The following is a 26,668-nucleotide window of genomic DNA, read 5'->3' as shown; positions in this document are numbered from 1 at the left end:
AAAGGAGTTTCTTATAAATTATTGTAAACATTTTGCCATTTTTATGTTGAGGCTGTGCTGTCAGCATCTAATAAAGTAACTTAATCTCACTAGTAGGAAGTAGTAAAAGTAATGAGTCTGTTTTTACTTTGGAAAACAATCAGTGAACTGTAGTACAACATCAATCTCCCTTTTTTTAATTAGCATACGAATACGGGGTACGAAATAAACGCCAATCACTGGTTAATAAACAGTATGATACACTTTAATGCAAAATTTAAATGAATCAGATTAGTCAATCAATTGAATAATTGATAGATTAATCGATTCCAAAAATATTCGATGGTGACTGCACTTAAAAAAAAAAAACACTTGTGTCATCCTTTAACCCTCCTGTTGTCCTCAAAAATCAGATCACATTTGACCCTTTGGGTGAACGGGGTCAATTCAAAGCGCCACTGGAGTGTTGCAGGTTTAAATGAATCACTGCCCCCTTGTGGCTTCTCTCCATCCATCCATCTTTTTCCTCTTCCTCCTCTTTACCTTCCTCTTTGCTGTGTCCGCCTCCAGGTGTTGGGAATTGTCTTCTTCCTCTTCCTTGTCATGTGGTGTCCCTTTTTCATCACCAACGTCACCTTGGTGCTGTGCGGCGACTCCTGCGGCAAGTCTCTGCTTCCAGAGCTGCTCAACATCTTCGTGTGGGTGGGCTACATCTCGTCGGGGGTCAACCCGCTCGTGTACACGCTCTTCAACAAGACGTACAGGAGAGCCTTCTCCAGCTACATCCGCTGCCGCTACAACATGAGCGCCAACGCCAACGTGGGCGGGGCCGGCCAGGTCTTCAAGAACCCGCTGCTCGCGCCGCCGTCGTCCTCGCACGCCGTCTCGCCGCTCCTGGCCGACTGCCAGAGGAAGCCGAGCGCCGAACGGGGCCGCGAGGGTAACTATCGGAACGGCGGCCAGCTGGCGCCGGAGGACGCCACGGTCGACGGGACACGAACAGCGGGAGGCGAGACCCTGAGCCTCTCCGAGTGCCACGACGTTGGCGGGGCCTTTTCCGAGACGGAGGCCGAAACTGAGGAACAGGAGCTGTCGCTCATCAGCTACAGCCCTCCCTCCATTGTTCACACCAGCAGCGTGTGACGATTTTGGACGCAGACTTCTGGCTCGGCCTGAAACGTGTAGGAGGGCTTATTTGGGTAGTCGGAGCCAGCATAACCCCGAAAAACGAATGGTGGGACAGCGCCATCCGGTGGCCACGTGGACCCTCTACATTTTTTTTTTTATATAGAAGGGAAAAAAGGTTCACAAAATAAAAATTGTTGTTTAGACACGTTGTCACGCACGCACACACGAATGTGTATCTATGTGTGCATATATAGATTTATGTATATGTGTAAATATGTATATACATCTGTGTATATATGTAGATATATATGTGTATATGTTGCATATATGTATATACTTATGTGTATGTATACACGTGCATACATACATAGTAGGTCTTCCTCAGATGTGATCCAGTCACGTTTGCAAAGTGAAATTGGAAAAGATGAATCCAGAGGTCAAAGGTCATGTAAGAGGCTACTAGCACAGGCTTTTTTGAAGGCAATCGAGGACGAACGTAGAAATGTTCTAGGTCGGCCTTATTCATTTTCCTACAATGCGCTTTTTCTACAAGAGGTGTGAGTCGATCGACGCGGATTTCTTTTCCCGTCCCATCACAGACAGATGGCGGAAATACACGCGAAATACAGCAGGATGTTCGTCTGTTGTGCATCGACACATCGGATGAGGTTTACCGGCAGAGTTGGATGAGGAAGCCCCTTCGGAGTTGTGATCAACATTTGGTTTGATCTAAACTGCCCTAATCTGAGAGAAACCATCTTAATCTCTGTCATCTGAAAACGATATCCTGATCTATACCGCCTGGGAGAAGATATCCTAATCCATCCTATCCGCGAGGGATCCTCAGCGCTACGTATGAAATAGGGTTCTTAATCAAATAGAGTTGAGTAATGTATAAAATCTAAGAGATGTTCAGTGTCTGCCATCACAAATAGATATCAAGTCAGAATAAAGAGGATGCATGTGTGTCCTTCAATGGTAACTTGCAGGCTTTTTGTTGCTAGGCAACAACATTTTGCGAAAGATCAAGCTGTTATTGTCCTCTCTCAAGGTGCCGCGTGCAACGTTTGAGGCCCCGTAACCCGCCAAGAGATAAGAATGACATCACAGCCTCATTTTGAAATGGACTCGTTTGTGTATGAGCATGGTTACACTTTTGTTAAATACGTCCCCCAAATATATCCTCAACTCTGCCTGTAAACAACCAGGAAGTCGCCAGCCGTTTTTTTCTTTTGACAATAATCGATCACCGAGCAAATGAGCAATTGTATTGTTCTGTTTCTTTCAAGCGGGGTGCTGCAATTTATTGATTAAAAAAAGAGAAAGGATTCCAGTACAAGCCCACGTATCTTTTGTCTTTTATCCACTTCACCTTGCGTTTAGGAGCTTATTGTTTTCAAGATTCAAGATGTCAAAAAACACAGTGGTAGTACTGAGCAATGGAATTCTTATTTTTGCTAGTCTCCCTCCATTTATACAAAGATACAAGCTGTTTTTGCAAAGCAATTTTAAATAATAAAGATAAATGCTGAATGCAATGTACAGAAGATCAATTTAAAAACAATGACAATAAATCCAAACGTTACTACTATCAATATGGTATCTAAAACTAATTGCCGGATGTCTTGCAACATTGATCTTGAATTATTTTTGCCAGAAATATCAGCACCGCGGACAGCGAAGTAACTTGCTAGTGAGGCAACAGCGACGCTTAGTGGCGAGAGGGCGTACTAGCCACGTGACGCGGCGACGGAACTGATTTCCACTTGAATGGATGTTTCGAATTTCAAGCTTTAATAGTCAAAATTAAGCCACGCAGAACGTTTAATTGTGGCACACAGAAATTAAAGTTCGAATGTGTACCATATTTTTGTTTTTTTGGCGGAAGGATGGACGGCGAAAATAAATTAACCTTAATCTTTAAAAAAATAAAAATTACATTGTTGCATGTTAAAGTGGCAAGACTAATATTGACAGTGATATGTCACAATAGAATGATGAAATAAAATACAATCTGTATAAACGTGTTAAAATGCACAATATATATATTTTTTTTTCAAATAATGAAACTTGCTGTTACTGTGGTTATATTCTAAACCCTATTTTATTTTGAAATTGCGACAGGAAGTTGCATGTGGTTCACCGCAGGTGATCTTGACGCTTGTCACGTCGACGTCGCTGCCGTGGAAACCACACACGAGCAGACCAGCGGCAGTCGATCCTCCATCCGTCCCGTCCGCACGTCCATCCGCGGATTCCCCCTCAAAAACATGGACGCCGTCAACTGAGTGGGAGGAAACGAGCGGAATCGTCGCGAGGCTCGAGAAGGAAGCAGCGGCAGCTAGCGAGAAGCCAGTCGGCCAGGTAAGTCTCTTAAACGGGAGCGCGCACGCGCACAGACGATGAGGCCCCGCGCGTACTCGCACGCAGACGCGTTTCATCCGCAAAGGCCCCGACGATCCACCCCACCCCACCCCCCCTCTCTTTTACGTGTGTTTACGCGTGACCGTCGTCGAACGCGCCCCCCGTCTTCAAAGCGCGTGCTCGTCTTGTGCACTGACGTGCGAGGACGCGCGTCAAAGAGCACAAAGCTCGCTCCAAACAAGGCACGAATGCGCGCGTGCTCACCGCGCTCAAGTCAACGTGTGTACCGTGAGTGTGTGTCGCCGTGTATGTCGCATGTGCAACCTGCTTGCCCCAGTTCCCTTCGAGCAAGGCATCAATCCACCCCACCCACCTTCATCTCTCCCTCCCCTTTCGGTCCCCTCTCTCATTCTCTCGCTCTCGGACGTTCTGGTTGCCACGGTAACGGCAAGATATGCTGCTGCGTGTCAGTCATGTTGCAGTCGGCTGGTCCGCGCTCGAGGATCTTCGAGCGTCGCTCGTGTGAAAGATTGGAGTCGCTTTCCGTCTTTCTCGCGCACATTTGCAGTCCGCAGTGATTGCTCTGCCGGTGACGTCACCGAATTGGCGGCAGAAAGGAGCTAGAATTGGGCACAGGCGCTCGCTGGTGCCAACTTGAGGTGGGAAAAGGCGAGAGCTTATCACGCGCGCATTCGTTCGCCTTGTCACGATCACTCAAAGTCACGCGTCCGCCCCCTCACTCGTTACATTCGCACCGGTTGACCTACCTTGATTTGGCACCCATCCCCGATTGACCTCATTGGGCCCCCCCCGCCCCACCCGCGAGCTCACTGACACTTTTCTGCCGGATGACTTGTTGCAGCCGCGCTGAGATCAACACATTCAATTGTCAGGGGCCAGGGGCGGCGCTGGCCGGGGGGCAGGAGGGTCCCGCCGCTTTGGCTGACCTGTTTACTGGGCACATCAGGAGACCAAGTGAACATGGCTGCTTCTTGCTTTTGAGCAGTATCACTTGAGTCCACTTTTTTCCCCCACCCCTTTTGGCGGTCTTGGCTCAAGAAAGGTCAGGACACGCGCGCATGATGATGAAGACGATGGTGAAGAGGAAGGGTGTAAATGGTGTCAACGAGTCCACCCGTCCTGTGTCCCTTGTTTCCTGTTGCTGGTTAGCAACGGACATGTTGCCATGGCAACCCTCCGTCCCCATCACCTCATTCCTTCCCACTCATCGGGATCTGAGCCAGCCAATCGCCAAAATTGTATTTTGCTCAGGAACCAATAATCAATCGTATAATATACAGTGTTCCCTCGTTTATTGTGGGTGTTACCTCCAAAAACTACCCACAAAAAATCTGTGTTAATTTAAAAAAAAATAAAAATCCTGTTAATTATATATATATAAATATAAATATATATATATATATATATATATATATATATATATATATATATATATATATATATATATTAAGGGTGTTAAGAAAATTGGTTCGGCAATATATCGGGATATTACAGTGCACATTTCTCGAATCAATTCAATAGGTAGCCGAATCGATTTTTAAACATCCATTTTTGATGGAAAAATATTCATAAAATGTCTTACTTTGGGTTATATATTTGTTTATTATATATGTTTTGTCTTTTTGTTGCGATTTTTACTTCATTAGAAATGCTTTTTCATAAATTTTTCAATGATATTTAAAAGCAACACATCTGTTTTTAAAAGTCACGTTGATTTCCATTTGTGCAGTTCTAGCACCCTCTGGTGGCTAGTTTTTTTAGCGCAGTTTAATTTTCACAAGGCATGTTTTGGCCCTTATACGTTTAAAATCCACGCTATTGGTAAGATGGAGGGGAACATAATATGCTTGTGAAGTGAGTCAATATGTGGAGTTAGTGCCTCAATACATATTTTTATATATAATAATATTTTTTAAATATTTTTCATTGCTGTATAAGCACAAAATCGTGGAAACACTGTTGGAAAGGTCTCGTCGAGACGAATCCTCGGACGCGTTGGACGAAGGGTTTGAGAGATACGGCCGCGCGAAGACCAAAAAAAATACAAAAAACAAAAAGCATGTTGCTTAAAAAAAAAAAAAAGCATGCTGTAAGAAATCCGCGAACCGCGATAAATGAGGGAGCACTTTATACATTACACGCATGTTACATTTGTTACCATACTTTTATCTGTTGCGGGTTTACTTCGCTTCGTGAATTTTGATTGCTATTTTTTTTTGTTTTGTTTATGCGTTGTGTTTGTTCAGCATGCCGCTGGTGAAGAGGAGCATCGAGCCGAGGCACCTGTGCCGCGGCGCGCTGCCGCACGGCGTGACCAGCGAGCTCGAGTGCGTCACCAACAGCACGCTCGCCGCCATCATCAAGCAGCTTGGAGGCCTCAGTGAGTCTGACAAACGTCAAATGAAGGAACCTTCTGCAAACTTTTCAAATCAGTGATTCAAAATTTGAAACAAGCATTCGTTCAGTAAATTGCGCATTTGGCGTGACGACTCTGAACAATGGAAGCTAAACAGGAAGTGGAAGTTTCACTTTATTTTTGTGAAGGAGGAAGTTTACTTTGACGCTCTTCCATTTTGCACGCTGCTTCACGTACTCTCTCTCCTGTATTTGTTTGAGCAGACCATTAGAATCAATATTTTTGGGGGGTTATATCTGAAATTTCACATAGCTGTTTGTTTTTGACGGTTACGCTCTGAATAAAAATGAAATATCTGTGCGTGCGTGTGTGCGTGTGCAGGTCGCCATGCGGAGGACATTTTCGGGGAGCTGTTCAATGAAGCAAACAGCTTCTACCTGAGGATGAGCAGCCTGCAGGAACGCGTCGACCAACTCGCGGTCAAAGTCACTCAGCTGGACTCCACGGTGGAGGAAGGTGTGTGTGTGTCCGTCACTTCAGATGAGTTCAAATTTCAACATCTTTCTCTGTTATTCGACTCCCACTCTGTACTTCAGTTGAGTCCAGATATTTGTACTGTACTACTTAATATATAATGTAATACAGGATTTAAACAAACTACTTTCAATTTATAGATATGGGCTTTTCATAACGTGTGGGGGTGATTTTGTCCTAAACCCCCACCCCCCAGCCTATATTTTGCCTTTTTTTTTTTTCACTCACTCACTCACTCACTCACTCACTCACTCACTCACTCACAGAAGCTTACATGTAGGAATGAGTGAGTGGAAAAAAAATGGGTTGATTTGTGGGTTATTAATTTATTTTGACCTAATGTTTGGGGGCTAAATACCACAAAAAGTTGGGTTTTTACTTCTTGACCCAATTCAATTGGGTTATTGGACTAACCCAAAAATGTGAGTCAAATTAACAACCCACATAATAACCCAAAATCGGGTAGATTAGTGAGTTATTCATTTTATCCAACCTTATGGGCTCAACACATTCGCTGCCATAGACGGCTTTAGACGTCAAAATTCACTTTTACTGGGCTGGCAGTGAATGAGTTAAATAGCTCAAAAAGTTGGGTTGGTTCATTTAATTTCAATTGGATTTTTCAACTAATGCAGAAAGTTGGGTTAAATGAATAACTCAGAAACCCAAACCCCCCACCCCCCCCCCAAAAAAAAAAAAAAAAAAACTGGATTTGTGGGGTGTTAATTTAAATTGACCCAACTTTTTTGTGCTAAACCTCAAAAAGTTGGGTTGGTTATTTTTTGACTGAATTCAGTTGGTTTTTTCAACTAACCCAGAAAGTTGAGTTAAATGAATAACCCACAAAACAACCCAAAAATTCTGTGAATTTTTGGGAGATTAGTTGAATTTGACCCAAACTTTTTTTTGGGGGAAAAACACCTCAAAAAGTTGGGTTGGTTAATTTTTGACCCAATTAAATTGGGTTTTTCAATTAATCCAGAAAGTTGAGTTAAATAACCCGAAAAAATTCTGTGGATTTTTGGGAGGTTAGTTTAATTTGACCCAAACTTTTTTGGGGGGAAAAACACCTCAAAAAGTTTGGGTGGTTAATTTTTGACCCAATTAAATTGGGTTATTCAATTAACCCAGAAAATTGAGTTAAATGAATAACTCACAAAACAACCAACGAAATTCTGTGGATTTTTGGGAGGTTAGTTTAATTTGACCCAAACTTTATTTGGGGGGAAAACACCTCAAAGAGTTGGGTTGGTTAATTTTTGACCCAATTCAATTGGGTTATTCAACTAACCCAGAAATGGGGTTATTGCCTTTTGGGTTAAATAACTAAAAATTTGTGTTGGTCCTTATTGACCCAATTTGAGTTATTTTTAAGCTGTTTTTAGAGTGTACAATGAAATTCGGACTGTTCGTTCCAGCCAAAACCTGTTTTGATACCTAGCTAGTGTTGACGCAAGCTTTTATGTGTTCATGACATGTTGGGATTGTCAGTCACGCGGTTTCTGTGTTGTCGTCCTTCAGTGTCCTTGCAGGACATCAACATGAGGAAGGCCTTCAAGAGCAGTACCATCCAAGACCAGCAGGTGGTGTCCAGGACGTCGGTGCCCAACCCGGTGGTGGAGATGTACCGTCGCTGCGACAAACCTCCGCCCCTCAATATCCTCAGCCCCTACAGGTCAGCGCCCATCGCCGCTTGGCGGGCGCCACATACGTGAGCGCCGTTCGTCCTCACGCGTCTCTCCCCGTCCAGGGACGACAAGAAGGACGCGCTCAAGTTCTACACGGACTCGTCCTACTTTTTCAACCTGTGGAAGGAGAAGATGCTGCAGGCTACCGAAGACAAACGCAAGGAGAAGAGGCGGCAGAAGGTGAGCGCCGGCCGGTTGTTCAAAATCTGCGCAGATGCGTGCGGCCATGTTGGATTGGATAGTTTGCCTAGTTTGTCTTTTCCTTTTCCGCTGCTCTCTTTTGGCGGAAGTTGGTCAGGCGGCCACAAAAAAGCACAAGATGATCTTCATTGTCGTTAGAACTCTGCCACAATCCTGACCAGCTTCCGCCGGAAAGCTTTTTGCTCACCTTTGTCCACATTTTCTCACATCTCCGCCGGCATTCCGTCTGTTTGGCACTCGCTCCTCCTCCTGTTTCCGAACGGGCCTCTCGCTCCCGCCCTCCCACCGGCTTCTCATTCTAACGCAGCAGCTTGTGTCTCCCGTCTTTCCGTAGGGCTGTCCGGCCCATCCCGACAGGCCCCACTCCAGACAGGCCCCACCCAGGAGCCCCCTGTCCATCTCTGTAAGACAACCCTGACCCCTGACCTCACCTCCTAATCCCACCCCCACCCTGCCAACACACACATGCACGCACACACTCATCAAGCTTTGTGCTGTGTCGGTTTGCATTGTTAGCTGCTTCAGTAAGTGAAAATTATTTTTGATTAATTTTGTGCGGGCATGCGTGTTTACACCTAAAAGGACCCTTCCCCAACTTTCAAACGGTAGCACATAATAAAGTGGCTGCGTTTTTTTGTTGTTGTTTTTTTGTAGCAGGAGCAGCAGAGGCAGGTGGACGACCCGGGTCGAGAAGTGAAGAAGGTGAGTGAGGAAGAGAACCCGCACGTGTCGGAGCACTCATCGCCATGACGACTATCATCTCTGTCGCTATCTCTCTCGTTCTCCAAGGTGCGCAAGGCTCGTAACCGGCGTCAGGAGTGGAACGTGCTGGCCTACGATAAGGAGTTCCGGCCCGACGCCAGGCTCACACCCTCGCCCTACCACGGCACGTCACCAGAGGGCTCCCTGTCGCCCGATAGCAGGTACCCCGCCGAAAACGCCGCCCACTTTTCGCCACGCCGCCTGTAACCGACCCCGCTCGCCATCCAGGGTTATTATACTTTTGGAATTTTCATTAAAAGTTAGTTTTTAGTTCGTTTTGAGTTTTGTTTTTTAAATTTAGTTGGTTTTAGTTAGTTTTCAAGGTGGTTCTGTTAGTTTTTAGAAGTTTTAGTTATTTAAAAAATGCTTAATTTTAGTTACTTTCGACCTTATTCCGTTCTTTAGTAATCACCATTTTGAAAATAGGTAATTTGAGTGACATTGAGTGAAAACTGAAAAGGAGAAAACAACAACAGTGACTTTGACACTAATATTTTTTGTTTAATGACACTGTGAATTAGTTTTAATGTGACAAAGGCTTTGAGCATTCACATCATCCTTGAAAATATTCCATTTCATCAGATTCGTCATGTTTCATTGTAATTCCATACACTGACAGCCCATTGAAAAGGGATACAATGCTGCCATCTGCTGGCCATAGTTAGTGGGTGTTTTTGATTCCACAACTCCTTTGACCGGCAGCACTGCACTTAGACGTTGCATTGATTTAAAAAAAAAAAAAGTGACATAATTTAACGTATATGGCGGCATACATCGTGATTTTATTAATCGTTATTAAACGATTTGGGCGGTTAAAGAGATAAAATAATCCCCAAACGCTCATGTATTAAAGAATTTGCCAATGACTAAAACAAATGACATTTTGCTATAATTATAGTTATAGTTAGTTTTGTAAACATAAAATGTAGTTGCAGTTTTCTTTTTTTTTAAAAAGCATTTTCATTTTTATTTGAACAAATTTGTTTTTGAATTTTATCTTTTGTCCGTTCGTTGGTTTTCGTGAATTAAAACTAAAATAATCTGGCCGCCATCAGGTCCGCAGCGTCCGACTCGTACCCCGCCAGTCCCAGCCACCCCTCGAGCCAGGCCGCCGCCTCAGACCGCCACGCCCGGGACCACTCGGGCGCGGCCGCCCAGACCCAGTCGCTGGATCGGGGGCTCAGGCCGGCCAACCAGCCCGCGGGAGGGGCGGCCGCCGCCGCCGGGCGCCACGCCGCCTCCTTGGGCCGAACCCCGTCGGGTCAGGCCAACCAGGCCGCCGGCGATCTGACTGTCAACGGGCCCAGGCAGCCGTCCATCAAGGATTACCGCGCCGGCCACGGGTATGTCCGCTCGCCGCTCGCGCCCGACGTCTAACCTCTGAAATGTCTTTCTTTCCCCCCCCAACAGCGCCGGCCAGCCCTCTACGATTCCAGAGTACTACATCCCGCCCGCTCCCCCGCCACCTCCCCCAACCATCCCTTCCGCCCAGACCGCCTTCGACCACACACCTGGCCCGCCCACCGGCGCCGCCTCGGCCGTGCTCCCCGCCTCCTCCGCCCTCTCCCGTCCCTACTCGCCCTCTCCTCCTCCGCCCCCCGTCAACTACGTCCCCTCTCCCGCCCACCCCCCTTCCGGGGCACCGCCGGCCGCCCCGCCGCCCCCTCCGCCAGGAGGTTCCGCGGTTCACCAGGCGCATCCCTCGCCGACGCGCGCCGCCGTGGGTCCGGCGGTGACGGATGCCGCGCCCGCCGCCAGGAAGGGCGCCGTGCTGGGCATGATCCCCATGAGCGACGCCCGCTCCGACCTGCTGGCCGCCATACGTAGAGGTGCTCTTACATCAGATGCCAAAAACTTGCTGTTTCTTGCTTGGAGCTAATTGTTTTTTTTTCTTCCTCTTTTGCCACAGGTATCCAGCTGAGGAAGGTGCAGGAGCAAAGGGAGCAGGAGGCCAAACGCGAGCCGGTCGGCAACGATGTGGCCACCATCTTGTCTCGACGCATCGCCGTGGAGTACAGCGAGTCCGACGACGACTCTGAGCTGGATGAGAACGAGTGGTCCGACTAAGAATCCGTTTTGTTCAAAAGTTTCAGGTCATTTTGGGTTGGGCGGAAAGAAAAGCACTGCTTGTTATTTTCAATGGAGATAATATTTACTTATTCACTGCCATTGATAGTTATGTAAGTCAAAAATACATTTTAACTAGGCTCAATCTTATAATTTTTTTGTTTTTTTTGTCGTGTTTTTTGAAGATTTTGTGGGGGGTAAAAAAAAACAAAAAAACGTTCCCCCCACTGTCACTACACAGATTTTCACTATTATTTAAAAAGGACATTTCTTGTTCCCCAGACTTTAGAACATAACATATCAGTATGTTTTCATAGGAATCATGAAAATTTTCAGGTGTCCCCCTTTTGGTTACACATCTCAAAACAGAAAAGTTGGGCTGCCCCTGACAACATCTCTTCTTTGGAACAAAACAAATGGGAAAAAAAACAATTGTTTGCCTTCCATCCATGTTGGAATTGACGGCAATATGTTAGTGCCAAACAGGTCAGGAAAAGCATATGAGCACTTTTCTTCCATTTACTAATAACTAACTCTTCACCAAGTTTTCACATAATGTCAGTCCCCGCATGCTGACATTTGTTGAGTAGCAAAGCGGCCAATTAGCCGACCCCATTTGCTGCCTCACCGCCATCAGTTCTGACTCGTCTTTTCTTGAGAGCCCCCTGGTGGTGGGAGTGTATTACTGTAAACAACATGAACAATTGTACAGTGACTTTGCTGTAAGCTGTTTTGTCTTTTTTGTTGTTCGAATAACAAGTTCAAGCGAGTATTAGTGTTAATGTGACCGGAGGCCCAAACTCCCACTAATTCGCGAACTTTGGAAGTGAAAGTGACAAAGATGAGCTGTTAAATCTTTATCAAAAGTGATTTACGTTTTGATTGAACTCCCAAAGTGTGACGACATGCTTACCAAGCCTTGTTTGAGCAACCACGACAATGAGCTCAGGCCAAATGTAAAATTCTTTATCGTTATTTGGTCTCGTGCTCAATCCAAGACTGTGAACGTGTGCCGTGCGTAGTCAGGCTTCGACACTTTTCGAAAATTTGGTGTTTGCGCTCTCGATACATGTGTAGTAAACGGCGTTATCACTTAACTCTCTAGCTTGACTGTTTCGTTGAAATGCGCTGCTGTGAGTCATCTGCTTTGATTTACTGTAGTATTATTTCATTTTAGACCAAAACTGAAAGTTTGTGCTTTCAAAAACAGTCAAATAACTTACACGTGTGCTTCTTTTAAACTCCAAATGTGATGATAGATTGCTGTTAATAAATGATGACACACAGTTCTTGAAAAGGAGTAAACAAAAAGATGTGTGAATTGAATGGACTGTTGAGTGGTACTGTTTGAGCTAAATAGTTTGCTGTATTCCCAAGAAAAAGTTTTCCGGGTTCACACAGTCGACGAAAGTCAAGTTTTCGGCCTTGTCGCTGTGTGCTTCTATTGGGTTGACATCTGGGAGATGCTGCAGTAAGATGATTCTTATTAATTCAAAGAAATTTGCTGTAAGCAAGTATGCATGCAACTATATTGACAATAAATGGTCAACTTGATGTCTTCATTCTGTGCAGTGTTTTTGTTTTCCACCAATTCTACTCATGAAAAGTGCAAAAGTAGTCAAGGTCAATCCAAACTGTGAAACACCAGCCGCATAAAACTTTCGAAGAAGAACCAAAATGACGTCATGGTCTCACATCCATTGTGATCACGTGACGTGAAAGCAAAAAAACAAAACAAAAACGACGTGAAAGCATGGACCTCAAGTGAGAAAAAATATTCAATGGACATCACGCGTCACAAAATGGCCGTTAGAAAACGCGTCTGCAACTTAAATGAGTAAACGGCAAAAGCCACACTTGAACATTTAATGATTGACAGCTGTTGTGTACTAGCTGCCACAACGAGGAGAGGCAAGTCAGATAAAGTCGCGTGATAATGACGTCACGCTCCCCTCATTATGTGTGAGTCGGACAAAATAACAAGAGTAGGACACACGTACACATCATTTTGGAAGAGAACGACGTCCCAGACGTGAAATTTCAACATGGTTCAATCGACACACACTTTGGAACAGCTTAAAGGTTGGTTGACATGCGAGGACCTAAAAGTGGGCAGAAAGAAAGCACTTTTCATAGAAAGGTAAGATTTATTGTATGTTCAGCTGGCACTTCCGTACGGTCTAATATCGTTTTGGTCAATATCACGGTTTTTATTTGAGTTTTTAAACTTACCTTTGGGCTGTTACTTCCGTCTAGTTACTTTTGTTAAAGTATTTTAAAGTCAACGTATTTGTAAAGTATTTGTTAAAGTGTTTGGCGTGGTGACACTGACCGCTCACAACTTAGTGAAACGATCAACTAGCATGTTGTTGTAGGCATGTTACCTTTTAAAACATCCAATATGGTTCTATAGCTCTTGATACTTTATATTAATTTTCACATCTAAGCAGCGATGTTCTCTGTAAGTAAACTCAAGGTCTTTTTGGTGTATTTACGCCATGATTTATAGTAGCTAGCATGTAGTAGCTAGCAGGGCTAGTGCTGAGAAAGCATTTGTGACCCGCTCCGGCAAATCTATCAATAAATCAATCTAGAGATATGGACAATATTAGACTTTAGATAGTTGGACATTATTTGTCCATTTTGAGATTTCTCCACAAATGGCATCCTTGATATCTCTAGTTTCCTTTCCAAGCAACACAAACGTAAAAAATGTAATAGAAGTGTATGAAAATAAGCATTTATTAGACAGTATGTGTAATGTCTTCATATGTGCGTAGTCACGCAATTACGTGTGTGACGTCATCACGCAAAGGGGGTGTGCGTTGTTTTGGAAATGTTGGTGTGGTTGCCTTGTTGCTCAGCTCCGGAGCCGATTAAAGTGTTGCCGTTCTATCACCCGTGTCATCATTCCTGCCTACCTGAAACGACGATAGAGAACATAACAAAAGTGGCGACGAGGACGTCTGAACCTACGGCGGTGTTTTGACGGGGTTTCTGCGGGTCGCGGAGCTCGCGTCCTGGTGGTAGACGGTGCCATTTCCGGGAAAACCACGCTGTTTTTTTTTCTTAGGCGGTGCGGAGGAGTAAAAGGAGCAACTTAAGGGGGGAAAAAGGGGGAAGCCACAAAAGTGTGGAAGCTACAAAGACAAGACAGTGAAGTAAGTGGCAAGCTGATTAACCAGGCGCAGTATGGCGGGAGTTATCGGCTCAGTCGGCCCCTTTGATGAAAATGCGGAGCAGTGGAACTCGTACACGGAGCGTTTTGGCTACTTTGTTCAAGCTAATGGCATTGAAGATGGAAAGAAAGTGCCAACGTTTTTGAGTCTGATGGGCCCTAAAACGTTTACCCTGCTCCGGAATCTGGTGCAACCAGCGTCCCCTGGCACTAAAACATACGAGGAAATTGTGGCCATTCTAAATGGACATTTTTCGCCTAAGCCACTTGTTATTGCGGAGAGATTTAGATTTCACAAGCGCAATCAAGAGGAGGGTGAATCTGTCACCATGTTTGTAGCAGCTTTGAGGAAGCTAGCTGAACATTGTGAATTCAAAGAGGTGCTAAATGACACACTAAGAGACAGACTAGTGTGTGGATTGAGGAATGAAGCAGCACAGAAAAAGTTGCTAACTGAAAGTGACCTGACTCTGGAAAAGGCTATTAACATCAGTGTCACTATGGAAATGGCGTCCAAAGAAGCTCAACAACTAAATGTTACGGGAAGAGTGCACAAAATTGCCAACAGTCAGACCAGTCAGGAAGGACCATGTTTTAGGTGCGGCAAAACAGGTCATCTTGCATCCACCTGCTGGTGTAAAGAAATGGACTGTCGTTACTGTGGCAAGAAAGGACATGTGGAACGAGCGTGTCGGAACAAGAAAACTTCGGAAAAGACAAAGAAGGACAAAAGTGACAAGGAGAAGTTTAAAAAGAAAAGGCAAGTATACACTGTGAAGAATGACAAAAGTTCGTCATCTGATGAAGAAATGAACGTGAACATAGTCCGTGTAATGAATGGAGATGAAAGCGAAGATTGCTATTGGGCTAACCCTAACTTGGAAGGACACTCAGTAAAAATGCAAATAGACACTGGTTCTAAAGCATCCCTTGTGTCATATCAAGTATACAAGAAATGCATGAAACATTTGCCTCTACGTCCTTCTGACACTGTCTTCAAGGCATACACAGGACACAAGGTGAACATTAAGGGAATGACCGAGATAACTGTTAAGTGTAACAGCCAAACTGCCAAGCTACCAGTGTATGTTACCCGAGGTAACTGTGCACCAATCATGGGGCGTGTGTGGTTGAAAGCCCTACGTCTTGATTGGCAAGAAGTGAGACAGTTGTCAAACAAGAATGTACAGCTGCAGACCATCCTTGACAAGAATGAGGGGGTTTTTCGAGCAGAGTTGGGAAGCATGAAGGACATCACTGTCAAACTGCACATAAAACCAGGAAGCAAACCAGTGTTCATGAAGGCTAGAACAGTGCCTTATGCCATTCGTGACAAAGTTGAGGCAGATTTGGCATCATTGGTTGAAAGTGGAGTTCTGGAACCAGTTACAACAAGTGAATGGGCAACTCCCATCGTGCCAGTACCCAAGAAAAATGGAGGAATCCGCACATGTGGGGATTTTAAAGTGACTGTAAATCCGGTGTTGAGTGCAGAGCAATATCCACTCCCATTGATTGATGATCTGTTTGCAGGACTGAGTGGTGGACAAAAGTTCAGTAAGATCGACTTGAACCAAGCATACCTGCAAATGCATGTGGATAAAGAGTCCCGTGAAATGCTCACAATAAACACTCACAAAGGACTATTCAGATATCGCAGATTACCGTTTGGTATCACATCAGCTCCAGCGCTATTTCAGCGTGCCATGGATCAAATCCTGAGTGGATTACGTGGGGTACAATGTTATTTAGATGACATACTGTGCACAGGAGCAACTGAGGAAGAGCATCTTCAAAATTTGGATGCAACACTGCATAGACTAAGTGAGTATGGACTCAGAGTTCGCAAGGAAAAATGTGAATTTCTGAAATCATCTGTGGAGTATTTAGGTCATGTCATAAATGAAAAAGGCCTACATACATCACCATCAAAGATCGCAGCCATCGTTGACGCACCTCCACCCGAGAATGTGAGTCAACTGAGATCATTTCTTGGATTGCTGAACTACTATGGTAGGTTCATACCAAACTTAGCATCACTGCTACAACCTCTTCACGAGCTGTTATGTCAAGACAAGAAATGGAAATGGACCAGTGACTGTCAGAAAACATTTCAGGATGCTAAAAAGGCATTGACCACATCTGAGGTGTTGACACATTTTAACCCTTCTTTACCAATTCAGCTGGCATGCGACGCGTCACCCTATGGAGTGGGTGCTGTCATCTCTCACATGTTCCCAAATGGTGAGGACAGACCGATTGCGTTTGCATCCAGGACACTGAACAGGGCAGAATCTAATTATGCTCAACTGGAACGAGAAGCATTGAGCATCGTGTTTGGTGTTAAGAAATTTCACCAGTACTTGTACGGTAGGAAGTTTACACTGATCACAGATCATCGGCCTCTGACAACTATACTGGGACCGCACACAGGAATACCATCTCTTGCAGCTTCACGTCTTCAGCGGTGGGCTTTACTGTTGTCGGCACACTCCTACGATATCAAATATCGCAAATCAGACTCTCATTGCAACGCTGATGGACTTTCAAGGTTACCACTCCCTGTTACGAAACATGAATCAAACACAGTGGAAATCTTTTACTTCAGGAATGTTGAGAGAGCGCCAATAACGGCGTCTCAAGTGAAAAAGGCGACACGTACTGACCCTGATTTGTCAGTGGTTATGGACATGGTCATGAATGGACATTCAGTAAATGATGACTCTACCTTGAAACCTTACATCAATAGGAGGTGGGAACTTACTGTCCAGTCCGGGTGTCTGCTATGGGGAAGGAGGATTATCATTCCACGGTCGCTGCGTGCCAAAATGTTAGATCAACTTCACGCCGGGCACAGTGGAATAGTGAAAATGAAAGAAATGGCAAGAAGTTATTTTTGGTGGCCAGGCCTGAACAAAGAAATCGAACACCTGGCTATGAGTTGTTCATCTTGTCACAAAACTCGTAACAATCCACCCGCAGCACCACTTCATCCATGGGATTTTCCTCAGGACCCATGGTACCGCATTCATATTGATTTTGCGGGTCCTTTTGAAGAAAAAATGTTTCTAGTTGCTGTCGATGCACACAGTAAGTGGCCCGAAGTAGCTATTATGAAATCCACAACATCTGAAAAGACAGTTGCGGAACTGGGAGAAATCTTCAGTAGATTTGGAGCACCTGTCCAGCTTGTTTCTGATAATGGCCCTCAACTCGTGTCCAAAGAAATGTCAGATTTCCTGCAAGCCAATGGAGTACAGCACATCAAGTCGGCTCCATACCATCCTGCGACAAATGGGCTAGCAGAGCGATTTGTGCAAACCTTGAAAAACGCATTGAAAACATCACAAGGACAAGGAACTCTCCACCAGCGACTACATGAGTTTCTTCTCAAGTACCGGACTACACCACATTCAACTACGAAGGCATCACCAGCTAGCCTCCTGTTCAACAGAGAACTACGGACAAACTTGGATCTTCTTAAGCCTCCAGCAGTGAAAGACATTGTTCAGGCAAGTCAAAGGAAACAAATATTGCATCGGGACATTCATGCCAAAAACCGAGTCTTTTCACCAGGCGACACAGTACTCGCTAGGAATTATCAAGGCAAAAGTAAGTGGATTCCTGCTACTGTTATTGCCCAAACCGGACCTGTCTCCTACACAGTTCAGACAACTGATGGTGTTTGGCGCCGCCATGTGGACCAACTTGCAAGTGCGTCTCCAACCACTCCCGAAGTGCCTGTGACTATGGACCATGAGGAAAATGTCGAGAAATGTCGATGTGAACCTAACAATGACTCTTCACCCGCGACAAAGTCAGTCAGCCATACTGTTGTTCCTAGTTCAGAGAAATTTGTAGAAGAGAGTGCACCAGTAACTGAACCTAGTCCAATAGTAGAAAAGGCTGATGTCGTTTCCGAACGTCGTTACCCTACTCGAGAAAGGAAAGCGCCTGATCGGTTGGATTTGTAGATCAGAAGTGTGTTGAATGAATCTTTGAGTTTAACAATTGTTTGTTATACTGAAAAGTTAAATAGCTAAGGACAGTAATAATAATAAAAAAAAACAAATCCTACTGCTACTACTAATGTAAGGGGGGAGGAGATGTAATGTCTTCATATGTGCGTAGTCACGCAATTACGTGTGTGACGTCATCACGCAAAGGGGGTGTGCGTTGTTTTGGAAATGTTGGTGTGGTTGCCTTGTTGCTCAGCTCCGGAGCCGATTAAAGTGTTGCCGTTCTATCACCCGTGTCATCATTCCTGCCTACCTGAAACGACGATAGAGAACATAACAGTATGCATCGTAACTAGTTAGTGCCCCGTCTTGCGTCTCATATCTTTTTCCTAAGGTTGCTATGGACATTTGAAAGATGCAAGTACCAAAACTTTAAACCCCTTTTTCTCAAAATTAAGGATTTCTATCTTCCAACATTAAAATTAGGCCTGGGTATTGCCGCCAACCTCACGATACGATACGTATCGCGATACAGGGGCCACGATACGATACGTATCGCGATACATATATATCCCACATAAGACACATTTTATTTTTTTTAACAAAATATAGGTAAATTGGTACACTGAGATACGTGCCATGTTAAGTTTATAAATATATAAATGTTGCAGTCTTCCTCTGCTTTCATTTTTCTTAGCAAGACACAGTGTCCAATAACTGTTGAGCTATTTTTGCATTAATTGAAGGCAATTAACTTCAAAGATGCTGCTGGTTTTTATTTTTTAGGTACAATGCAAGCTGCAAAGGCAAACGTAAAGTGCCGATTTAAAGTTAACGAGCAATATCGATTCTGATGCCTGCGTATCGATACGTGTATTGTGATTAGGCCCGCAACGATATATTGCCGTATCGATTTTTGGAGCACACCCCTAATTAAAATTGTTTTAACTTTGTCAATTTTTGAGGTACGTTTATGTATTATATATAATTTTCGAATGTTAATATCTCAATTTAGATTTTTTTTTTTTTTTTTTTTTTTTTTTTTTTTTTTTTTTTGGCCCTTTTGCCGGAGCCTTTCACATTTGATATACCGCCAGTCGTCGACTCGCTCATTGTTGGGTCTGGATTTTCAGCTGCTGGCCCATTTCCAACGACATAATGTAGAGAGCACAACAGCACATATAGGTCTCCGGTGACAATTTTCGTGTAAATCACTGCTGTTTAATTGCACATGCTTGAACCAAGTGTATACATTCCTCTGGAAATTCTCTTCATTCGATTCAGGTCAAAACGTCGCACATAGCGGTAGACACCAAAGCCATATGTATGTTCAGTATATTTATGTGAAATAGGGAGTCAGTTCACAAGTTTTGCCTCGTACGAAATATGAAAACGATCCCTCAGTCGCCTGCCTGTGTTTCTTGTCTGAACATCAACTGGCCACGCACATGCACAATGCGCTGTTCTAAAAATAGTATTTTAGACGTAATTGTAAACTTCGCTATTGCCAAGGTGGCCCTCAGGAAATAAACTTTGACGACACTATTGAGGTACTCTGGAGTCTAGGAGACGTGTACATCATTAGCACCCTTGACATTTAATTTGCGTGTGTGCGCGTGCCACGGCCAGATGGTCGTTAGCGTGAAGAGGTTTACTCTCATGTAAGGTGACTTGACGCATTCTGCAGCAGATGGCGGCGTCGCGAAAGAGCCGACGTCGAGCGGCCGAGGCGTGTCATTGCGAAGCCGCCTGCGACCACCCGACGGCGCTCTTCCTCCGTATCGGCCTGTCTGTGTGCGCCTCAGATTTCACCTGCTGTAACTTGCGCGTCTTCCTTTTGGGGGTGGGGGGTCTTTTGGTTGTCGCGTCCCAGTCATGTGACATGGATGGTTTGCGCAATGACATCATAAATAAGATACACACACCATCTTGACTTATTTTTATTAACTTTTTTTTTTTTTAACCGTTTCCGTTCAGGGTTTTACAGTCAGATGTTTTTGTTGTTGTTATGTACAATAATAAAAATAAATGTTTCTCTTGGAAGTTCTACATTCGACATACAAGTGCAACAAGTATCCCTCATGTAAAGTGCATTTTTTTTCTCTCATCCTGATGCTGTCAACACGCGCATTCACTCACACATTCACACAAACGATCAACATGGATAACTAAAATAATATTTGTCAATGAAGGCCATACTCGGTCCAAATATTAGCTCTGTTGTGGTTTTTCTCGATTGATCCCGTATCTGAGGCATCCTGAATTGCACTCGGGTTCAAGTCCGACTGCAGCAACTTCTTGCCCTGGAACCTCAATGTTTTGAAAGCCTTGTGTGAATCTAGCCCAAAAAGGACAGACAACTCCGTGAGAAGAACTCTTGAATGGGAGTAAATGAGGAAGAAATGTTCCAAAAAAGAGAATGTAGCTTTTCCTCCCCTCAACTGCCTTCTTATCTCCTTTCAGCCAAACTATTTTTAGAGGCAGTCTGACCGACTTGCCTCCTGCAAGCTAGGATGGAAAGAAGCAGGCGCAGGGAAGGAAAGATGAATTCAGCAGATAGAAATAGGTGGGAAGAGGAAGTATGATTAGGAAGGGGGTGTCTGTCTTAAATGTCTGACCGCCAACTCCGTGTTTGCTGTGTGCAAGACATTCCGTGCGTGCTTTCCAAAAGCGCTGAAGCGCAGCAAACGATGGATGACACAGAGGTCGAGTGCTTTAGTCCGAATGACACGTACAAATCAAAATAAGACACTAGCAAGGTGGAAAATATGGCCCTTTTTTCCTGACACATCATTTGTCCCACAATCAAAAAGAAAAAAATGTCCCAACATGAACAGGAAGAACAATAGCCAACGTGTCCCCGTAGTCGTGCCCTGATCAAACATTACAAAAATAGACATTTCTGTACAGCGTTGCATAAGAAAAATAACACAAGTAGTTGTTGAGATCACAAAGCCAACTCCTTATCCTATCGTGTGAGTGCGTGCGCGCGCATATGTTTACAGTGATATTTGGTGATGGGGATGACTCATTCCAATTGGCGGTGTGAGTAAAGTACACACAGTGAGTGGTCGCCCCACTCCTACCTGTAAGAATTGTTGACGTAACAGTTTAGGATTCATAGATGACGGTGATTATTATACCAATAAATTCGACAAATGATGTTTTACATGAAGTGTGATTAAATTACCACCGCCTTCCTCAAAGTATGAGCTCTATCAACCAACCCCTCCCCCTCTCTAAAAAAAAAATGCTGTTGTTTTGGAGGAAACTACATTTGTTGCTAACGAAACATTTCCCCCATCAATGCAGTCTACTGGTGCCAAACTACCTTGAAAAATAACTAAAAATGGAGTGAGAGCTACGTCAGTAAATGAGCTACTTCATGTAAGCACTACAAAGTTGGCTACTTTGTTTGAGCCTAATGACAAGTAAGCAAGTTAGCTTCTGCGCAAGTGTAATTGACTTTACTTGTATGTAAAGTTTATTAGCTTGCTCATTAAAGGAACGGGAAACAAAGCGTTTGATTTGTAATTGAAATAGTCATGACTCATGAGTTCAGTGCACTTCTCCACCAAAAAGGAAACGGTGAACATTTCTAATGTAACGTTGATTAGTCTGTCATAGTTGCTAACATCTCCGCTAAGCTAACTCTGTCATACTTGCTAATCTCCAGCAAAACAAGTACAGTCATATTTGCTAGAATCTCCAGTAAGATTGATCTGTCATATTTGCTGTCCAGTAGGCTAAGTCTGCCATGCTTGCTAGCATCTTCAGTAAACTAAGTGTAACCATGCTTGCTAACATCTCTGGTGAGTTAAGTCTGTCAAACTTGCTAGCATCTCCAGTAAGCTAAGGCTGCGTTCAGAGCCCAAATCCGATTTTTACCCCACCAAGATTGAAAGTGGATGGCTATTTTGTAGTCTGAACAGTAACAAAGCACATTAAATTTGATTTTTGTGGGACGGATTAAAACCACATGCGGGAGGTAGTTTTACATCTGATTTGAACAGGATGCATCTCAGTCTGATCAGCTCGAAATACTCAGAGCGTATTTGACTGTCTGTGACGTCACTCTGCCCGGCTGGTTCCGTACATGCTCGGCAGTCAAAAGCCGTGACGGCTCCACTGCCTTGTCGGAAAAATCAGATTTGAGGAGGACTTCAATTGGAGTCAGATATGTCTGCAGTCTGAACGCAGCCTAAGTGTATCATTCTTGCTAGCATCTCCATTAAACTAAGTTTGTTATACTTGCTAGCAACCCCAGCATCGGAGAGTCAAGCTAAAGTGTCATCGCTGATGGTCAGTTTGTCTCTCTGGAATCAAAGACTATTGAAAGGGTGAGATTCACTGTATCCAAAACCACACGATTTTCCTTCATAGTGGCAGCAGCGAGTCAACAGGTAAGATTGCTTTCTCTTGACTTCTACCATTTGACATTTTGTGCCGCTTATTGTTATTTCAGTGGAAAAATCAAATGTTGCACGGACGTCCTGTAGCCACATTTGTATCAAATAATCGTTGTTTATGAATTATACGGGCCTCCCTCTACTTCGTTCTTTCACTGATTATTGCAAATGTTAAACAAGAGCCAAAAGAAGACACTAGAGAAGTGGTCGTGAAAGATGTGTGCAAGTTATAAGAACATTTTCAATTTGGTAGAAAGCGTTCAATGAGTTTTCTGTTGTCACACAAACAACAGCGACGATTGTTTGTGTGATGTCAGAAAACCAGAACCTGTTAATGTTTTCTCTGCTAAACACGCAAAATGTGTGAGCGTTGGTAACACAAAAATCTTTATGGCTCTGTGAAAGCCGGTCCCAGCTCCAACTCATGGAGTCAGTAAAGTGGATGTGCATGCGAGGGACCGTTTCATCACATAATTTTCTCGTTGATAAAAGAGGCTTTGAATCAATCTTGAGACATGCTGAAGGAAAAGAGCTCCCTGCACCCTACCAGCCCCTCACTGGCCCAGAATGCTGTCCTCGGTGCTGAAGTCAACAAGCTTCCCTCGCGTAGACAGATTCCCCCTCTCTCGCTTTCTTTTCCTTTGGCTTGTGCGGTTGTTGCTTTTACTAAATGTGCTTAAAAGATGCAACTTAATTGAGCTATCAGATGATTCCACACTTAAAGCCTCTTCTGTCGTCATTTCCCCCTGACCTTCAAAGGATGCTACTCCTGAGAAGCGCCCGGGGGCCTCAAAGAGGGGTTTGTCCGCGGGGTCTCATCTCCCGCCACCCCACGGGGTCGTAACTCCTGCCGCCAGTTCCCACCTCCCCGGGCTATACGTCGCTGGAGGCCCGCGGTCTGAGCGAGAGGTTAGACGGGACGCAGCCGCAGCAGGCCATCCACAGCGACTTCTGGATGTCCGGGTTTCGGAAGGCGTAAATGACGGGGTTGATGACGGAGCAGCAGGTGGCGGGCAGCGCCGCGGCATAGGTGTAGACGGCCGGGTAGCTGGAGTCGGCCACGATGGAGTACATGGCAAACGGCAGCCAGCACGCCCCGAAGGCACACAAAATGGCCGACAAGGTGGAGACGCCCTTGGTGGTGGAGATGGCCAAGAACTGGTGCTGCACGGCGATCTGCTGCGCGTGGCGGAAGGCGATCTTGCAGATCTGCAGGTAGAGCTGCATCATGAGACCGAAGACCAGCAGGAAGGCGACGGCGAGCGCCACGGCGTTGCTTTTGGTGACCGGCCTGCAGACGCTGCACGCCGACTCGTCCCGCAGGCAGTTCCAGCCCAGCGCCGGCAGAAGGCCCAGCGTCACGCACGACAGCCAGATGAAGAGCACCATCACGTAGGTGAAGGTCAGCGTCCGTTCAGTGTGGTAGGTCAGCGCGTTGTACAGCGACAGGTAGCGGTCCACCGTGATGGCCAGGATGTTGAGGACTGACGCCGAGAACGCCGACAGCAGCAACCCCGCCGACAGGAGGCTGACCGGCTCCGGCGAGCCGTCCGCCAAGTAAGTGAAGACGAAGTTCAGGATAAGGCCCAGGCCAGCCAGGAGGTCGGCGGCCGCCAGCGAGCCGATCAGGATGAACGTGGGCGCCCTCAGCGTGGGCGTGTAGAAAAGCACGGCGATGACCAGCGCGTTCTCGCAGGAGATGAGCGTCCCCGTCACGCACAGCACCACGTCCCACGGACTCACCTCCAGGACAGTCGGCCGGAACTCGGGGCTCATCTGCACCGCCGGCTCTGTGGAAGAGTTGGACGGCTCCTCCGAGAGACCCCACGGCCACGACGACGAGGATGTGGATGTGGACGAGTCGGTGGGGTCCGGTGGGGAGGAGGAGTTGAAGCCGCTCATGGCCGCCGCCGCCGCTGCTGCCAGCGACAGGGTCATGGCTGGAGGGAGAAGTGGAAAGGAAGGATGAAAGCTTGAAAAGCTGACACCAAAAGCGCGTCGTGATCGGCACGTGGAGGAAAAAGCCCAGAAACGCAGCGAGGCATGCGGAGGGGAGGCTGACGGGTAGCCGGTGCCACCTCCATCCTCTCGTGCGTTCACTCATTCACTTAAATCAGCGCAAGCAAATCATTCTCCGTGCATCAAATCGACATACCGACAAAGGCTTCCGTCCGACGACTTCTGTTCCTCATCCTGAGGAACAAGTCCCAGGCATTATCAACAAATGCTATTTTTAGAGCGCCTCTAAAATTGGTGCATGACGTTCTGGGGCAGGCGTGATGCTGGAGCTGCGCGTGTGCAATTTATAGAACCACTTCTACATCATCACCATTGTCTGATGATGATGATGATGCAGTCTGGGAATTAAAAAAAATCCTGCTAATTTTAGCTCAGTGAGCCCAAAACTATCTCGAGCTCCATTCACAAAAAAGAAAAAAAAAAAAAAAAAAAGCTACCATCTACAGCCCCGCCTGTTCCTCCTCCCCCTCCGTCTGATTCTGGGAAGGTCACCACGGCCGACAAATACCCCCCACCCCTTCCCCACCACCAACACCCCATCAGCTATGGGGTGCACATCACTGCGGTAAAAAAAAAAAAAGAAGTAAAATGGGCTTCCAGACTTGCCACCCCCAGCAAAGCGGCGGACTTCATGCATGCTAATCAAAGAAGAAGAAATCACCTGTCATTCAGCTGCAGCAGAGCGTGAGCGGGAGTACGAGTGAATGGGGAGCACGTCACACTGAAGAGGAGGGTAAAAAAAAAAGGGAGAAAATGACCTGCGTCTTGTTGTCGTTCCCCGCAGGAAAGCAACGACGTTCTCCCCCCCTCCTCCTTCTCTTTTTCTTCTTCTGCTGCTCCCTCTTTTCCTAGGCAGTTAGCATCACACGCTTGCACAGGCGCTTGGCTGGCATGGTTAGTCGGCTGCCGTCTTCACGTCGCATGCACAACCTCCCTCATCCGCACACGTGACGTCACCAAAGTCTCCTCCTGAGCCACCGGCGTCATCTTGAATCATGCCAGGCGGGGTGAATACAACGAGAGTGAGCGAGTGAGTGCCCTCATTGGTGTTGTATGGGCACGATCTTGATGATGACGATGATAATGATGCGAATATTTCATGGTATGTACCTGGTCGTCACAGAGAAGGTTACTGGGAAATTCCCAATCCTAGAAATGTAGCCACCATGAAACATTGCATCATCAGGCCTGATGACCTTTTCCTAAAGGTCGCTGCAGCGCTCACACGAAGCCAAACTTTGATGCAGGGACGTTTTCAGCAAAGCACGTGTCAGTGTTTTTCAACAAGTTAGTCGGTCCACATTTAGTTAAAAAAAAAAAACTTTGTACGTTTGTTGCAAGTTGTCGCATTTTCATGAATCATCATCATTTTTTCTGACGTCATGCACACTGTGGTGGCACTGTATTTGAAGTCATTCATTGCCCTCCCAGTTAAAATGATTTTTGGACTTGTATATGTGTCACAATCAGCTGAGTAAAAATGGAGCTTTGACGTTTATAGCCGTCTATGGCAATGAATGAGTGCGGAGTTTTTTTTTGTTTTTTTTTAAGATATGTCATCATTTGTCAGTGTTTAGTTAAACAAGTATGAGACCATAAATAGTTAAAATGGGTAAAATGACAAAAAGTGACCAATAGACCCGTTTACATAACATGAGATAAGACATTTTAGCAAACACTTGTAAGATAGAAAGATTAAAGAAGTTAACACTGCACAGCTCACCTGTTTTCTAGGTTTGATCATGTGACATTCACAAGCTGAGCTATGATTGGTTACCTGAGCCCTTTTGATGTCATTTTCAGTCGACAGCAAATTGCAAAATGTGTTTTTAAAGGTACTAAATTGTACATGAAAAATAATTAAAATATCAAATTATTATAGGCAAAATATTAGTGTTTGACTGCCAAAAATGGCTCAATAATGAAAGTATCCCTTTAAGCATGGCTATTGTTTACAAAATACGACTCTATATACCCGGTTGTTATCGTGTGACCTCAGCTCT

General features: G+C 45.2%; 4 protein-coding genes across 23 annotated transcripts in view; 3 read left to right on the top strand and 1 right to left on the bottom strand.

Moving 5' to 3' along the window:
* htr2cl1 (5-hydroxytryptamine (serotonin) receptor 2C, G protein-coupled-like 1) overlaps positions 1-2,446 on the top strand; it is a 42,995-nt gene extending 40,549 nt beyond the window's left edge. For all 12 annotated transcript variants that reach the window (XM_077499221.1, XM_077499217.1, XM_077499222.1 and 9 more), the window contains one exon: positions 550-2,446. In XM_077499221.1, coding sequence (XP_077355347.1) covers positions 550-1,122 — 573 coding nt within the window. In that variant the 3' untranslated portion in view covers positions 1,123-2,446. The remainder of the gene's footprint in view (positions 1-549) is intronic.
* An 880-nt stretch (positions 2,447-3,326) lies between these two features.
* LOC144003214 (actin-binding protein WASF3) lies at positions 3,327-12,654 on the top strand. 4 transcript variants are annotated; one of them, XM_077499225.1, is made up of 11 exons: positions 3,327-3,471; positions 5,739-5,872; positions 6,230-6,364; positions 7,904-8,057; positions 8,133-8,250; positions 8,606-8,674; positions 8,926-8,973; positions 9,061-9,194; positions 10,089-10,376; positions 10,444-10,862; positions 10,943-12,654. In XM_077499225.1, the coding sequence occupies exons 2-11, from the start codon at positions 5,740-5,742 to the stop codon at positions 11,098-11,100; spliced, it is 1,656 nt and encodes a 551-aa protein (XP_077355351.1). In that variant the 5' UTR covers positions 3,327-3,471; position 5,739; the 3' UTR covers positions 11,101-12,654. The 4 variants fall into 4 exon arrangements, with proteins under 4 accessions (XP_077355351.1, XP_077355354.1, XP_077355353.1 ...); XM_077499227.1 differs by lacking the exon at positions 3,327-3,471 and adding an exon at positions 3,679-3,759; XM_077499226.1 differs by lacking the exon at positions 3,327-3,471 and adding an exon at positions 3,785-4,130.
* A 414-nt stretch (positions 12,655-13,068) lies between these two features.
* The window catches only part of LOC144003169 (diacylglycerol kinase delta), a 43,177-nt gene continuing 29,577 nt past the window's right edge, over positions 13,069-26,668 (top strand). Inside the window, exons 1-2 of one of the 6 annotated variants that reach the window (XM_077499103.1) lie at positions 13,087-13,240; positions 22,496-22,640. Coding sequence is in view for 1 of the 6 variants with exons in the window: in XM_077499101.1 (XP_077355227.1) it covers positions 13,193-13,240 (48 nt within the window). In the remaining 5 variants the exon portion in view is untranslated. Of the gene's footprint in view, positions 13,241-22,495; positions 22,641-25,166; positions 25,696-26,668 lie in introns of those variants that run through there. The other 5 variants (XM_077499101.1, XM_077499106.1, XM_077499102.1 and 2 more) reach the window with 5 other exon arrangements.
* On the bottom strand, positions 20,218-26,094 carry gpr185b (G protein-coupled receptor 185 b). Its single transcript, XM_077499110.1, has 2 exons — positions 25,327-26,094; positions 20,218-24,586 (listed from the first exon to the last, which is right to left on the bottom strand). The coding sequence occupies exons 1-2, from the start codon at positions 25,331-25,333 to the stop codon at positions 23,520-23,522; spliced, it is 1,074 nt and encodes a 357-aa protein (XP_077355236.1). The 5' UTR covers positions 25,334-26,094; the 3' UTR covers positions 20,218-23,519.

Source organism: Festucalex cinctus, chromosome 16 (assembly GCF_051991245.1).
Source record: "Festucalex cinctus isolate MCC-2025b chromosome 16, RoL_Fcin_1.0, whole genome shotgun sequence".
NCBI lineage: Eukaryota > Metazoa > Chordata > Actinopteri > Syngnathiformes > Syngnathidae > Festucalex > Festucalex cinctus.
The sequence above is the reverse complement of the archived record's forward strand: the minus strand, read 5'-3'. Positions and strand labels throughout refer to the sequence as shown.